This window comes from Trachemys scripta, chromosome 7 (assembly GCF_013100865.1).
Source record: "Trachemys scripta elegans isolate TJP31775 chromosome 7, CAS_Tse_1.0, whole genome shotgun sequence".
NCBI lineage: Eukaryota > Metazoa > Chordata > Testudines > Emydidae > Trachemys > Trachemys scripta.
Genome location: NC_048304.1, coordinates 21,900,008 through 21,913,327, shown reverse-complemented (window position 1 = coordinate 21,913,327; position 13,320 = coordinate 21,900,008). Strand labels below are relative to the sequence as shown.

General features: G+C 52.0%; 1 protein-coding gene across 5 annotated transcripts in view; it reads left to right on the top strand.

Annotated features, from left to right (window-relative positions):
• Positions 1 to 13,320, top strand: part of PLXNA1 (plexin A1) — a 327,351-nt gene that overhangs the window by 268,870 nt on the left and 45,161 nt on the right. For all 5 annotated transcript variants that reach the window (XM_034777199.1, XM_034777200.1, XM_034777202.1 and 2 more), the window contains exon 22: positions 10,248 to 10,504. In XM_034777199.1, the coding sequence (XP_034633090.1) occupies positions 10,248 to 10,504 (257 nt within the window). The remainder of the gene's footprint in view (positions 1 to 10,247; positions 10,505 to 13,320) is intronic.

Genomic DNA, 13,320 nt, shown 5'->3' with positions numbered 1-13,320 from the left:
TCTGCCTTGCAGTGGGAAGATCATTGCAGCCATAGAGCGATAATACATTTCACCAGCCAGCTTCTCCCAGGCATTGAAGCATGGGCTCCCGTCCTTCTGGGGGACCACAGATCACCCAACCAGCAGCTGCCTCCATCACTGTTGTCCCCATCTTATCCCTCACCTTGTCTCCAGGAGGGTGACCTGGTGGCCTCGCTATAGCACTCCTAGGGCCGTGTGCTTGCCACCCGCTTCCCCTCTGGGAAGTGTTGCGCTTTCACTGCCACCTGGGGAGAGGGTTGCTCTGCCCTGCCACAGACCTGCTGCCACCTTCCACACCCTGCTTTATTCCTCTGCGGCTGCACTGACCAAGTTTCACCCACTAGGCCTACGCTGTCAGCTGGGCAAGAGCCTGGGCCCACCTCATCTGCATTAGGTGGAGCAGACCACATCTGCCCTTCCTTTTCACTGGGACCTGGAGCCCCTGGAGACCACCAGCACGACCAAGGCGGCTCTCTGCATATCTGCGGGGGCTTCGCTTCCTTGTCTAAGACCAGCATGGCTGCATTTATGCTGCCCCTTCTCCACAGCTCCTGAGCATATGGTCTTGGACACCAGCCTGTCCCTCCGTGATGCATCTTGCCACGTGCCGGTCAACGTGAGCACAGGGAGGCCACTGCATGCCTACCACACTCACTGACATTAATATCAATATTTGTATTAATATCATTGCCGCTGTCATTTTCTACTGCACTTGATTTATTCAATTGGGTTTGTTTGATGCATGACCGGCTGCTCATTTCCAGCAGACTTGTCCGACATCATCCACCTTCCCAGCTCCCTGGCTCCTCCCTGCAGAAGAGCATCTTGTCCCTTCTCCCCCTGCTCCCCAAATCAGCTCCCCCTTCCCTCCCAGCCTCACAATGTCTGCTTAATTTAGTGCATGCAAGTGCACATAAATTGGCTTCTGGTTTTTCTCAGTACCAAGGTTGCTCTTGATTGGAGTGGTGCGGGGTGACCTTAGCTTCCCCTCGCTGCTGACCGGACACAGTAATTAATGTTGACGTAGACTTCAGAACATGTTTAGGAGAAGTAATCGGCCCTGGTGCAGGATGTAGTTATTAATTGCATGGAATCAACCCCTTACAACTGCAAATGCATTCATTGTAACCCAGACGGCTGCTGCTACTGTGATCTGGCTCTCTCAGTGGGGTGGATTGTAGTTCTATCTCCCGTGCTCCCTTTAGTCCCTACCCCCAACGTTGGGGGGTGGAGGGTGGCACTTATCCTGGCTTTCACCACAGAGTCACAGTGTTCATGGATCTACCTTCCCCCAGGCTTGCAGGAGGCTCAGACAGTCCTGGCCTGGCCATGGGGCACTGTACTGTTACCACACAGCACAAAGGGGTCATTCCCCCCTGTGCTGCACCGCGCAAAATGAAGAGGTCAGCGAGACCCTGACCCTCTCTCGTTTTCCATTGTAACCAGGGCTTTACTCAGCTTGGGACTTCGGTGGGGAGGGGCTAATTCTTGGCAAATAAACCTGCTACGAAGAGCTATGAGGGGGCTGCATCTTCATAACTATCTTGCTGCTTCTGCTGGCTCTCCATTCCCAAGCTCACCGGGCCCATTCCATTGTCCCCTTCTGCCCCCCTGGATCTGACACGGGAATGAATGTTCCCCCAACCCAGACACCCCTGGAGATGACAGATGACAGTCATGTGAGAGAGGGGAGTGAGTCCCCCTCACAGGCAGGATGGGTTAGGGGATAGGAGCCTGCAGCTTGGACTTGGGACACCTGGGTGCAGTGCCTGGCTGATGGAAGGGTGTGGTGAGGATAAAATGAAGGTGGGCGCTCAGAGGCTATGGTGATGAGTATCTAAGTACTAGGTAGATGAATGAACTCTTGTGTGTTGGGTGTGAGCTAATGGGCAGGGCAGACCCTTTACCGGTAGAGTCTTCCCGTGGTGTTGCCAGCCTTAGCTAGTGACGGGAGCCACACGTGGGCTGGCTGAGTAACTCTGGGGCGCATGGTGGGAACACTGGGCTCTGCCCCTCGCTATTTGCCTCTTGCAGAGGAGAAGTATTATTTATCAACTCAGGTTAAATAGAAAAACTCTTGTCTGGCTCCCCAGCCATAGACAGTGCTGCCCTTCCCTCTGTGCATGAGAGAGAGGTGTGGGGAGGACAGTGTGGGGACAGAGCAGGGCAGGAGGAGCTGGGGAGATTTGGAGAAGATGGATTTTCTTCACAAGGACCTGTACGCATAGCCGCGGGGTTAACGCAGCGACAGCTCTCGGGCTGATGCCCAGTGGGGCGTATAAGACACACATGGGTGTATAGCGTAGAGGTACTGCCGGACAAAGGTCTCTTTGTTTCTGTTATAAATGAAGTATTTTCAGGGGGGTCATAAGCTGCATGTGAAAATTGCCCTACCCAGTGGCGCTCCTCACTGCGCAGCATGACAGCGCGGTTCTAGGCTCCGCCCTCTCGCTCTCTCTGTTTCAAGCTCAGCCCCTGAAGGGTAAGGAGGGGAGGTGTCTGAAGTCCCATTGCTCAGCTGTGATGCCCCAGTTGTGACAGAGCCAAGCCAGTGAGAATGCAGCTGATGTTTCTGTTCTACTGTCAGCGCTACCTGCCAGCTTCCCGCTTTCCTGTCTGTTTAGGGAGCCCCAGTGAACTTAGCTCACTGGGAAAAGCTTCCAAACTAGAGCTGGGCCTAGGAGGTGAGGCTTGGGTCTGGATCTGGATTTAGGCTTAGGCTGGGGTTTGGATCTGACAGTTCCAAATTCCTCTGAATGTTGGCTCCGTACAATTGGAAGTCAGGTCGGCTGCTGTTGGGAGATTTTTGCCAGCTTAAAATGTTCTCACAGCGCTGGAACCAGAAAACAGGCCCCTTCTGGGTTTGGATCCAAATTGTGAGGGCAAATTGAGATGCAAGGATTTGAATCCACCTCCTCCCCCCACCTAGAATTCCTAGAGTGTGTTCCGGCCCATTTCAGCCTCGCTTTGGCAGTTGGTTTGCGGTGACTCCGTCTGCTATCACTTCCTCACTTAGCCTGGGAGGGGGTGGTCAGAAGTAAAGAGCCAAGTTGGGTGGCTGGGGATAGAACTTACTGCTAGGAGAGAAGGGATGAAATTGAATCAATGACAATTTAGGCGGAATATCAGGAAACCTTTCCCAACGAGGAGACCTGCTAGACAGTGGAATCCTTTCCAAAGGGGAGGGATGGAAACCTCATTGAAATCTAGACATGACAAAGCCCCGGAGAAGTAACTGCAGGGGATAATTCTGCACTGGTCTTTTCCAGCTCCAATTTCTGTGATTTTAAACATACTGCACTCCGAATGCAAGAGAGAGCATGTGGGCTTGGTTGGGAAGTGAAGTGTTAAAAGTTTCAAGGGAGAAAAAGAACCCAGATTAAATAAAGCAAATACAGTTGTGTAAGCTTCATATAATTTAATCAGGTTTGCTTTTATTTGTCCCCTTAATCAGAATGAGTGTAACACTAGCTATTACAAGTGACGGGGAAGGAGCTCTTCCCCACACACACTAATCCGAAGCCAAGTCTTAGAGCCGTCATTAACAGCTCCCTTTTGCTTTGGGTTTGTGTGGGTTTTGTTTTTTTCCATTGCTTTGTGTGAATTTAAGCCTGATTAAATATTTAATTCTTTATTGTTCATTTACTTTTGCTAATGATCAGTGAGTTAGACACAAAGCCGCAGCAAAGCGGGGAAGTGGGCTCAGTGAGGGTGCTCTCAGTCACACCATGTGTGACAGATGCTTTGCGCTCTTCCCCGCTGTCCTCTTCCATCCCCTGCGCAAGACCCTGATAAGATTGCCGGGGCTGGACAGGATCAATTTCCCAGCTTATCAAGCTTTGGTTGCTCCACTAGCTGGGAACACAGCTCTGATAGGATCGTGCCATCTGATCCCTGCATCTCCCAGCCAAGCAGAGGACAATGTTTATTTTGAAATTGTAGCCTGAGCCCATCTGAAATCAGTCAGTGTGTCAGAAATGTGGCAGGTAGCCGGCTCTCCATGCTCAGACCCACATCAAAACCCCTGGGGGAGAGTTGAATGCTGAAGGCAGTGGTGCCACCTGCCTGCCCTCTCCCCAAAGAATCCCTCCCTCTTTCTCACCCTTCCTTTCAAGGGCTTCGCTGCCAGAATGACTTTAGCGCTAGCCGAAAGTGCCGGTGTGCTAGCCTAGGACTTGGGAGACCTGCGTTCAATTCCCTGCTCTGCCACAGACTTCCTGCGTGACCACGAGCAAGTCACGAAGGGCATGTGCACACCAGCACTGTTTCAAACCACCTGTCAGTGCGCACTAGGGAGCTCTTAGTGCGTGTCTGCCAGGTGCAGGTAGACGGTTAGCACGACAGGCTTGAGCTTTACAACCCAGCTTGCAGGACAGTAAGTGCTTGTGTAGACATGCCCTTATTCTCTCCAGGCCTCAGTTCCCCAGCTGGACGATTCCCCCAGCTGGAACAGGGGAGGGATAGCTCAGTGGTTTGAGCATTGGCCTGGTAAACCCAGGGTTGTGAGTTCAGTCCTTGAGGGGGCTACTTGGGGATCTGGGGTAAAATCAGTACTTGGTCCTGCTAGTGAAGGCAGGAGGCTGGACTCAGTGACCTTTCAGGGTCCCTCCCAGTTCTATGAGATAGGTATATCTCCATATATATATATATATATATATATATATATATATTTTAAGATGGGAATAATAGTACTGCCTAACTTAAGTACTGTGTGAGGGTTGGGAAGTGCTCAGATACTACAGGAAGGGGACCATCTAAGTCTCTCTCTGCAGGGCAGGTACAGTACCGGGGTAGGTTCCTCACCTCTGCTCTGCCGGGACCCCTTGTAGGACCAAGTTCAGTCTCCGTCACCCGTTCCTGGTTTGGCCATTCTGCTGAGATTGCCAACAAGAGGCCAGTGAGTGCCAGCTGTGGTGTGCTTTGGGGTGTGAGGTGGACACCTGGGCTGTGACCCACACACCCATGGTCACCCAAACTATCCAACAGCCACCCGATGGTGATGAGAGAAAGGGGAGGTTCGTCCCGTGGGAAATGCCCAGAGTTTGGAATTAGTTTCTGCTGTGGAACATTAAGTTGAAACATTGGGAAATTTCACAGAATGAAAAATGCCAAAAATTTTCAATCTCAGCAAAATAATGGGAGGCGTCGAAGCCCCATTTTTCATTTCGAGCTGACATTTTGAAATGAAAAATGTTGCTTGGTTTCAAACGTTGGCTTGAAATGACATTTTCATTTTGATTCTCCTGATCGGAAAATGGGGGGGAAATTCATTAACATTGACATTTCCCTATGGAAAATACTTTACTTTGATGAAACCATGTTTTCCAATGGGAAGACTTTGAGTGTGAAAAATTTCATCCATCTCTAGTAACAACTGTCATCACTGCTGACCAAAACTGGGTTGGTACTGGAGAGGTGGAGGTAGAAGTCTCCATACCCCACCCTCTGAGTCAGCCAGCTCCCCGTTCTTTCCCCCCCTGGGTTTCCTGCCCAGACACACATGTGGCTGTACAGAACCAAGCACACTGAAACGTAACATGAATCTCAAGGATATGGGAAGTATTTTGGGCTTCTTGTGCTGAGATCCAGCCAGAAAATTTTGGACACCTATGTCCTTTAGCGACTCAGTATTTTGGCAGTTCTTTAATTTGGAAAGTTAGAAAAGGGAGAGATGTTTTCTTATGCTGTGGAATGTCCAAAGAGCTGGTCCGAGGTCTTTGCTGGGTACAGGGTGAATTCAACTTCTCATTGGATAGGAAATTGGAAGTTAGACTGTGCGTGTGCGTGTGTGTGTGTGTGTGTGTGTGTGTGTGTGTGTACGCGCGCACCTGCACCCTCGCTCACATAAATTCAGTGACATTGTTAGTCTGACAAATGCACGTTGCCAAAGTGTAAAAAAGCGCCAATCCGGCCAAGTCTCTGAGACAGAAAGGTCTGATCCACCCAGGTAGGGCTGCATGCTGGAGAGGGAGAATGAGTCTGTGGACATTCTATTCTAATCTAGCCATCACAACTGCCCTGAAGGCATCTCTTTACAGATAGGCTCTTCTTGTTCTCTGCTCAGGCAGTGCTTTGCTGCTGCTCAAAGGTGGGTGAGAGGCGGCCTGTGGCCAGTCACTAATACAGAGCATGTGTCAAAGAAACAGGTTCCCAGTAGTGACCTCTGCAAGGGCATCTTGGCTCCCAGGGGCATTGTGAACGTAGGGGCAAGGCTCTCCGGTGTTGTCCGATAGCACTTCCCCGCTTTGTACCTTGAGCAACAGCTGGGGGAGGATCTTCTAGGTTCCCCGTGTTTTTTAACCCTTTCCTTTTCGCACTTGCAAACCTCACCCTCCCTCAAACCCTACCTCATTGGAGGCTGGATGTGCTCTGTCTGGAGTCTAGCAGCACCAGGTGGTGGCTTGGGGAGGTGAGGGGTATCAGTCTAGAGGGATGGTGCCTCAGGCTGTTCATACGGAGGGGACATCGGAGGTAATTTAATCTAAGGGAGCTGTCTGCTGTGCCGTGAAGGCTGTAGGGCATGCTCCCCGCTTGTATTAACCTGCACTGAGCCCAGAGGCACTGTCACCCGCACATGAACAGTATGTGCCATGCACAGCCAGGTAGCTATGTGGAATGACATGAGGAAAACCATGCCCAGATAATAGCAAGGGGGCGACACACAGCAGGGCAATTCTGAGTTCCCAACTAGGAGAAATAAAAGCAGAAGAAGATGGCTGATAAATAGAGTTGGAGGCCTGGGGAGACTTTCCTGTAAGGAGAAATTAAAAAGGCGGAGTTTAGACAGGAGACAATAAGAGAGGATGCAATGGCAGAGAGAAGGGAAATCAGGCTCCTCTTTATTATCATTTATTATTTGTGTTACTGTAGTGCTTAGATAGGGCAACAAGACAGTCAGTGAACTAGCAAGGCAGCCAATTGAAAACTGACAAAAGGAAATCCTTTTTGACACAATACATATTTGATCTGTGGAACTCATTGCCACAAGGTATCTTTGAGGCAGGGCCAGCTCCAGGCACCAGTCGACCAAACACGTGCTTGGGGCGGACCTTGGGGCAGGGTGGCGCGGTGCTCGGGGCGGCAAAAAAGTTAGAGCTGGCCCTGCTTTGAGGACAAAAGCTCAGCAGGAATAAGAAAAGATGAGACGTGCCTGTTGACAGATAAATCACCCTCGCTTATGTTAGATACAGTTTTGTTTAGAAGGACTATAACCTTCATGCTTTCTGGCATATGCCAACCACTGACTGATGGGGTTTGGAAGACACTTGCCAATAGAATCATAGAAGATTCTGCTGCCCTCCTTCCTTTTATTAGGATCCTGAACTCGACCATCTCATGGTCATTGCTGCCCAGGTTGCCACCCACTTCTACTTCCCCAACCAATTCTTCCCTGTTTGTGAGCAGCAGGTCAAGAGGAGCACCAGGAAGTTGTCCCCAACACTCTCCAAAAACTTCCTGGATTATCTGTGCACTGCTGTATTGCTCTCCCAGCAGATGTCAGGCTGATTGAAGTCCCCCATGAGAACCAGGGCCTGTGATTTGGAAACGTCTGTTAGTTGTCCGAAGAAAGCTTGTCTACCTCATCCTCCTGGTCTGGTGGCCTACAGCAGACGCCCACCATGACATCACCCTTGTTGCTCTCTCCTCTAAACTTAACCCAAAGACTCTCAACAGGCTTTTCTCCAGTTTCATACTATAGCTCTGAGCAATCTTTCTGCTCCCTTACATACAGTGCAACTCCTCCACCTTTTCTCCCCCACCTGTCCTTCCTGAACAGTTTATACCCATCCATGACGGTGCTCCAATCATGTGAGTTATCCCACCAAGTCTCTGTTATTCCAATCACATCATAATTCCTTGACTGTGCCGGGACTTCCAATTCTTCCTGCTTGTTTCCCAGGCTTCCTACGTTCGTATACAGGCACCTAAGATAACTAGCCGATTGCTCTACTTTTTCAGTATGAATCAGGAGGCCTCCTCTGTTGCATCCTCTTCCTTGTGTTTCCTCCCAGTATCCCACTTCCCCACTTACCTCAGGGCTTTGGTCACCATCCCCTTGCAAACCTAGTTGAAAGCCCTTCTCACTAGGTTAGCAAGCCTGCCTGTGAAAATGCTCTTCCCTCTCTTAGTTAGGTGGATCTCATCTCTCCCTAGCAATCCTTCTTCCTGGAACAACATCCCATGGTCGAAGAATCCAAAGCCCTCTCTCTGACACCACCTGCATAACCATGCATTTACCTCCACAATTTGATGGTCCCTACCTGGGCCTTTTCCTTCAACAGGGAGGATGGACGAGAACACGACTTGCGCCTCAAACTCCTTTATCCTTCCCAGAGCCATGTAGTCTGCAGTGACCTGTTCAAGGTCATTCTTGGCAGTATCATTGGTGCCCACGTGGAGAAGTAGGAAGGAGTAGTGGTCCGAGGGCTTGATCAGCAGACATTCTGTCACATCCTGAATTCTAGCTCCAGGCAAGCAGCACGCTTCTCGAGTTTCCCGGTCTGGACAGCAGATGGATGACTCCTTCCCCCTTAGGAGGGAGTCCCCGACCACCACCACTTGTCTCCTTCTCTTGGGGGTGGTGGTCATGGAACCCTAGGACAATGCATCTCATGCCTTCCAGTCAATGGGGTCTCCTTCTGATCCCTTCTCTCAGATGACTCTTCCAAACCATTATCCGCCGTAGTACCTGTGCAGAGAGCCTGAAAACAATTTCTTACCTCTATCTGCATTGGGGATACATGGGTTCTCCTCTTTCTTCTTCTGGAGGTCACAGGCTGACAATTTTCTTCCCCGTTCTGCACTGCCCTCTCTGATTCCTCAGCATGCTGTGCCTGCAGTACCAAACGCTAACATCAATCCGGAAAGTCTTCCTTTTCTCTGATGCAACGCAGGGTTGATACTTGGGTCTCTAGTCCTTTAACCTTCTCCTCCAATATGGAGACCAGCTTGCAGTTCCTGCAGACGAAGTCGCTTCTATCCGCTGGGAGAAAGACAAACATAGACTCATAGACTTTAAGGTCAGAAGGGACCATTATGATCATCTGGTCTGACCCCCTGCATGCTTTAGGCCACAAAACCCTTCCCTGGACTCTGCTGTTGAAGTCCCCAATCCTGTGTTTTAGTGACTTCAATCGGCAGAGACCCTCCTGCTAGTGATCCCTGCCCCATGCTGCGGAGGAAGGCGAAAAACCTCCAGAGGCTCAGCCAATCTACCCTGGAGGAAAATTCCTTCCCGACCCCAAATATGGCGATCAGTAAGACCCCGAGCATGTAGGCAAGAGTCTCTAGCCTGACCCCTGTTGGCCATTATACTATTTACGTACCATTGATTGGTTTTCCTTGGCTACTATGTTTTACCATTAAACCATTCCCTCCATAAACTTATCTAACTTAATCTTAAAACCAGACAGGTCTGTCGCCCCCACCGTTTCCCTAGGAAGGCCGTTCCAATATTTCATCCCTCTGACGGTCAGAAACCTTCGTCTAATTTCAAGCCTGAACTTCCCCACGGCCAGTTTATACCCATTCGTTCTCGTGTCCACATTAGTACTAAGCTGGAATAATTCCTCTCCCTCCCTTGTATTTATCCCTCTGATATATTTAAAGATAGCAATCATATCCCCCCTCAGCCTTCGCTTTGTCAGACTAAACAACCCAAGCTCCTCTAGTCTCTTTTCATACGACAGGTTTTCCATTCCTCTGATCATCCTAGTCGCCCCAACAGCTGATTGCTCACTATCCATGTCTTCCTTCTAAGAGCCTCTTCAGATGTTGTATTTTCTGCTCACAGAAGCCTGAAAGGCAAAAAAAACCCTCTGTGGGAACTCCCCCCAAGCAAACTCCCAGGCAAACTCCCTCTGTTTGCCTGTCCTCTGTTCGCCACAAGTTATTCCAGAATTGTTCACTAGGGGGGTTCTTTCCCCTTCCTCTGGAGTACCCAGTACTGGCCACTGCTAGAGACAGGGTGCAAGCTAGATGGGCAACTGGCTATACCTGGTATGACAATTCCTATATTCCTTGATCCCTCACTGCCGTGCCTCTGCCATGCAGCGTGCCTGGTAGTGCCCATGAAGTCAGATGTGCTTCTCTGAGCTCTCTGCATTGCTAAGGCACAGGATGGGAAGGAGAGTAAGTCCAGGACACTAACAAGGTGCAGTCCCCCTTCCTTCTCCAGCATGTCTGCTCCCCAATTCTGACTCAGGGTGGTTGTTTTGTCCCCTCAGGTCCAGGCGAATGTGGAGAAGTCCTTGAGCCTCTTTGGGCAGCTCTTGAACAAGAAGCATTTCTTGCTGACCTTCATCCGCACCTTGGAGGCGCAACGCAGCTTCTCCATGCGGGACCGGGGCAACGTGGCTTCCCTGATCATGACAGCGCTGCAGGGGGAGATGGAGTATGCCACAGGCGTGCTGAAGCAGCTCCTCTCAGACCTGATCGAGAAGAACCTGGAGAGTAAGAACCATCCCAAGCTGCTCTTGCGGAGGTGAGTGTCTGTCTAAAATACATGCTTCGCATGGACTCTGATGGAGCCCCCCCACCCCATGCTACCTGTACAAAAAGTGCACCATGATCTTCATCGCTGGTGTACGAAGCTCCATGAAAGTCCCACCGTATCTGTGTCTCTGGTGATGATTCCTGCTCACCCGGCACAGACAGCTCAGCGAGAGGGCAGCATCAGTGCTGATGCCGTTGGCCATGGTGGTGTATCAGAGCATCTTGCTCTGCAGTGTGAAAGCAGAGGTGTTCTGTCCGCTGCTCTAGCCTGTGGTTCTGTGGTTCCTTGTGGTCAAACTCCGGAGAGCACAGCAGTTTGGCACGCGAACCGCTGCCCCGCTCCTGCCGCCTCATCCCTGTGTATGCCTGTGCATGTATTGGAAGTGCGCTGTGCCCCCCTTTTGTGATGTGATCAGGTGTCTTCTCCATCAGCTGAGTTGGTGGCAGTGGTGGCAGCATCCAATGGATACGACCCTTGGTAAAGCATTTCCTTGGTTGTGTGAGAAATTCACTCAGACAGATTTCCCTGCGCGAGATGGGCGTGGGACCTCGGGAAAGGCTCCCGAGCGTCAGATAGTCGGGTGCTCAGAAGCCGTGCTTTATTTCAGTGCTTAGAGAACGCTGCAGGTTTGTTTTTAAGCCAGGGATTTAGAAGCTATTTGGGAGCAGTTGCTTTCTGCAGTTCTTTGATGTCAGATCGAACCCTTCAGTGCTGGAGATGGAGCGTTCTCAGCGTACCAGGCTGTTCCTTGGAAGCGAAACCCTCAATTTTTTCCACTCCCTTGACAGCATGTTTTTCCCTGCTGGGTCCCTAGTGCGGTAATTCACACTTCCCTATGAGACCTTGGCCTGTGGATTTCCTCCTCACCCCATCCTGGCTCTGGCTGCTTTGAGGCGTAGGGAGAGGCCCCTCCTTCTGTGCTACCTTTGCAGGCTTCCAAATTGGCCAATATCAGGTGTCCAGCACCTGTGGGTTCCTAAGCTCGAGGTTAGCCAGGATTCCCTCCAGGTCTGCCATTGGACGGCTGCTGTGTTGTATCGGTCGTGGCGCAGGGCCCCTGCCACATGTACATTAGACGGCAGGCTGGAGTGGCAGGAGCCACTGGCAGAACCAACGCATTGGACCTGTAACTTGTTGGTTCCCACCCAGTTTTTCAGCAGCGTGCTGTGCCCCCCATCGTGGCTGTGTGAGCTATCTGTGACCCTGACTGCCCCGGGTGCAGCCGCGAGCCCGGCTGGGATGTGTGTGCTTTCCTATCTGCCTTCCCTTCTATTGGTGTACGCCCGGTGTGGAGGCTGGGAGCCAGGAGGCTGGGGGACATTTCTTCCTTGTCCCGGCTGGAGTCTCGGTGCTGACTGTCCGTCAGCTGAGATGACTGAACTAGGCAGGACTCGACTGGAAGCCTGTTATTGCTGCTGCTTTTGGAAATGGAGGGGAGTCACTGTTGAGTGAGGAATAGAGCTTCCTCCCCTGCCAGAGCCCGAGCCCTCTGTCTCCAGGAGGCTCCCAGTGCCTGGCTAACTTGAGAGAGGGAAAACACATCCATGCTTTCCCCAGTGCTAACTCTGGGGCTTCTCATTTGACTTATGTGCGAAGATGTCGAATGAGTGGGGGAGGTGTTGGCATCGTGCACTAAAGGCAAATTGATCCATGGCTAACAGCTGCTTGGACAACGGGAACAGCGCATCATTGGGGATGCTATGTAGAGTTGGAGACCTATGGTGAGCTAGCACAGGCTGCTGCTACCACTGCAGTGATGCTCCCAGGTGCATCCTGCCGGCGTTCCAGCACTCCCTCCGGCACCCTGCCATTCCTGCCGGCGTTCCAGCGCCCCAGACAGCATCCCGCCAGCGTTCCAGCGCCCCCTCCGGCACCCTGCCATTCCTGCCGGCGTTCCAGCGCCCTGGACAGCATCCCGCCAGCGTTCCAGCGCCCCCTCCGGCACCCTGCCATTCCCGCCGGCATTCCAGCGCCCCCTCCGGCACCCTGCCATTCCCGCCGGCATTCCAGCGCCCCCTCCGGCACCCTGCCATTCCCGCCGGTGTTCCAGCGCCCCCTCCGGCACCCTGCCATTCCCGCCGGCGTTCCAGCGCTCCTCCGGCACCCTGCCATTCCTGCCGGCGTTCCAGTGCCACGGACCACCTTCCAGCAGCCTGGTGCTCCTGGCCTTCACTTAGTCCAGGAGCAGATACCAGCAGTCAGCATCTCCCCACTTGTGAGACTCTCAGCCGTACTTTACCTCACCTCAATGGCCTCCGTAGCTCACTCCCTGGTTGGTTGCCATCAAGCGTATGTGCAGGTCCCACCTGGCTAGAACGCTCCAATATCTCCTTCGGCAGCAAACCCTCCCCCTTGCCTCTTCAGGGCTTGTCCACGTGACCAGGCAGGCCAGGGTTTTCATGCAAGTCGTGGATTTTCACAAGCAGCTTGTCTGGCAGGGGGCAGAGACGGGAGCAGGAAGGGAGTGTGAGCAGGCGGCAGCCTTCCAGCTCCACCGTGAGTCTGCACTGCCCCATCAATACTTAATGACAGAGCTGAGCTCTCCTCTCACGGGCCGATGAATATTGAAAGATACACCAAGTGCAGAACAAAACCAATTAATAAACGACACCATCGCAGCGCCTGACCCTCCTGCTTCCTTCCTCTTCCTAGAGCTCACCTTTCCCACTGCCACGCTGTCCTCTGCCTGGCACCGCAGCGCCTGCCCCTCCCTGCTTCCTTCCTCTTCCTAGAGCTCGCCTTTCCCACTGCCACGCTGTCCTCTCCCCGGCACTGCAGCGCCTGCCCCTCCCTGCTTCCTTCCT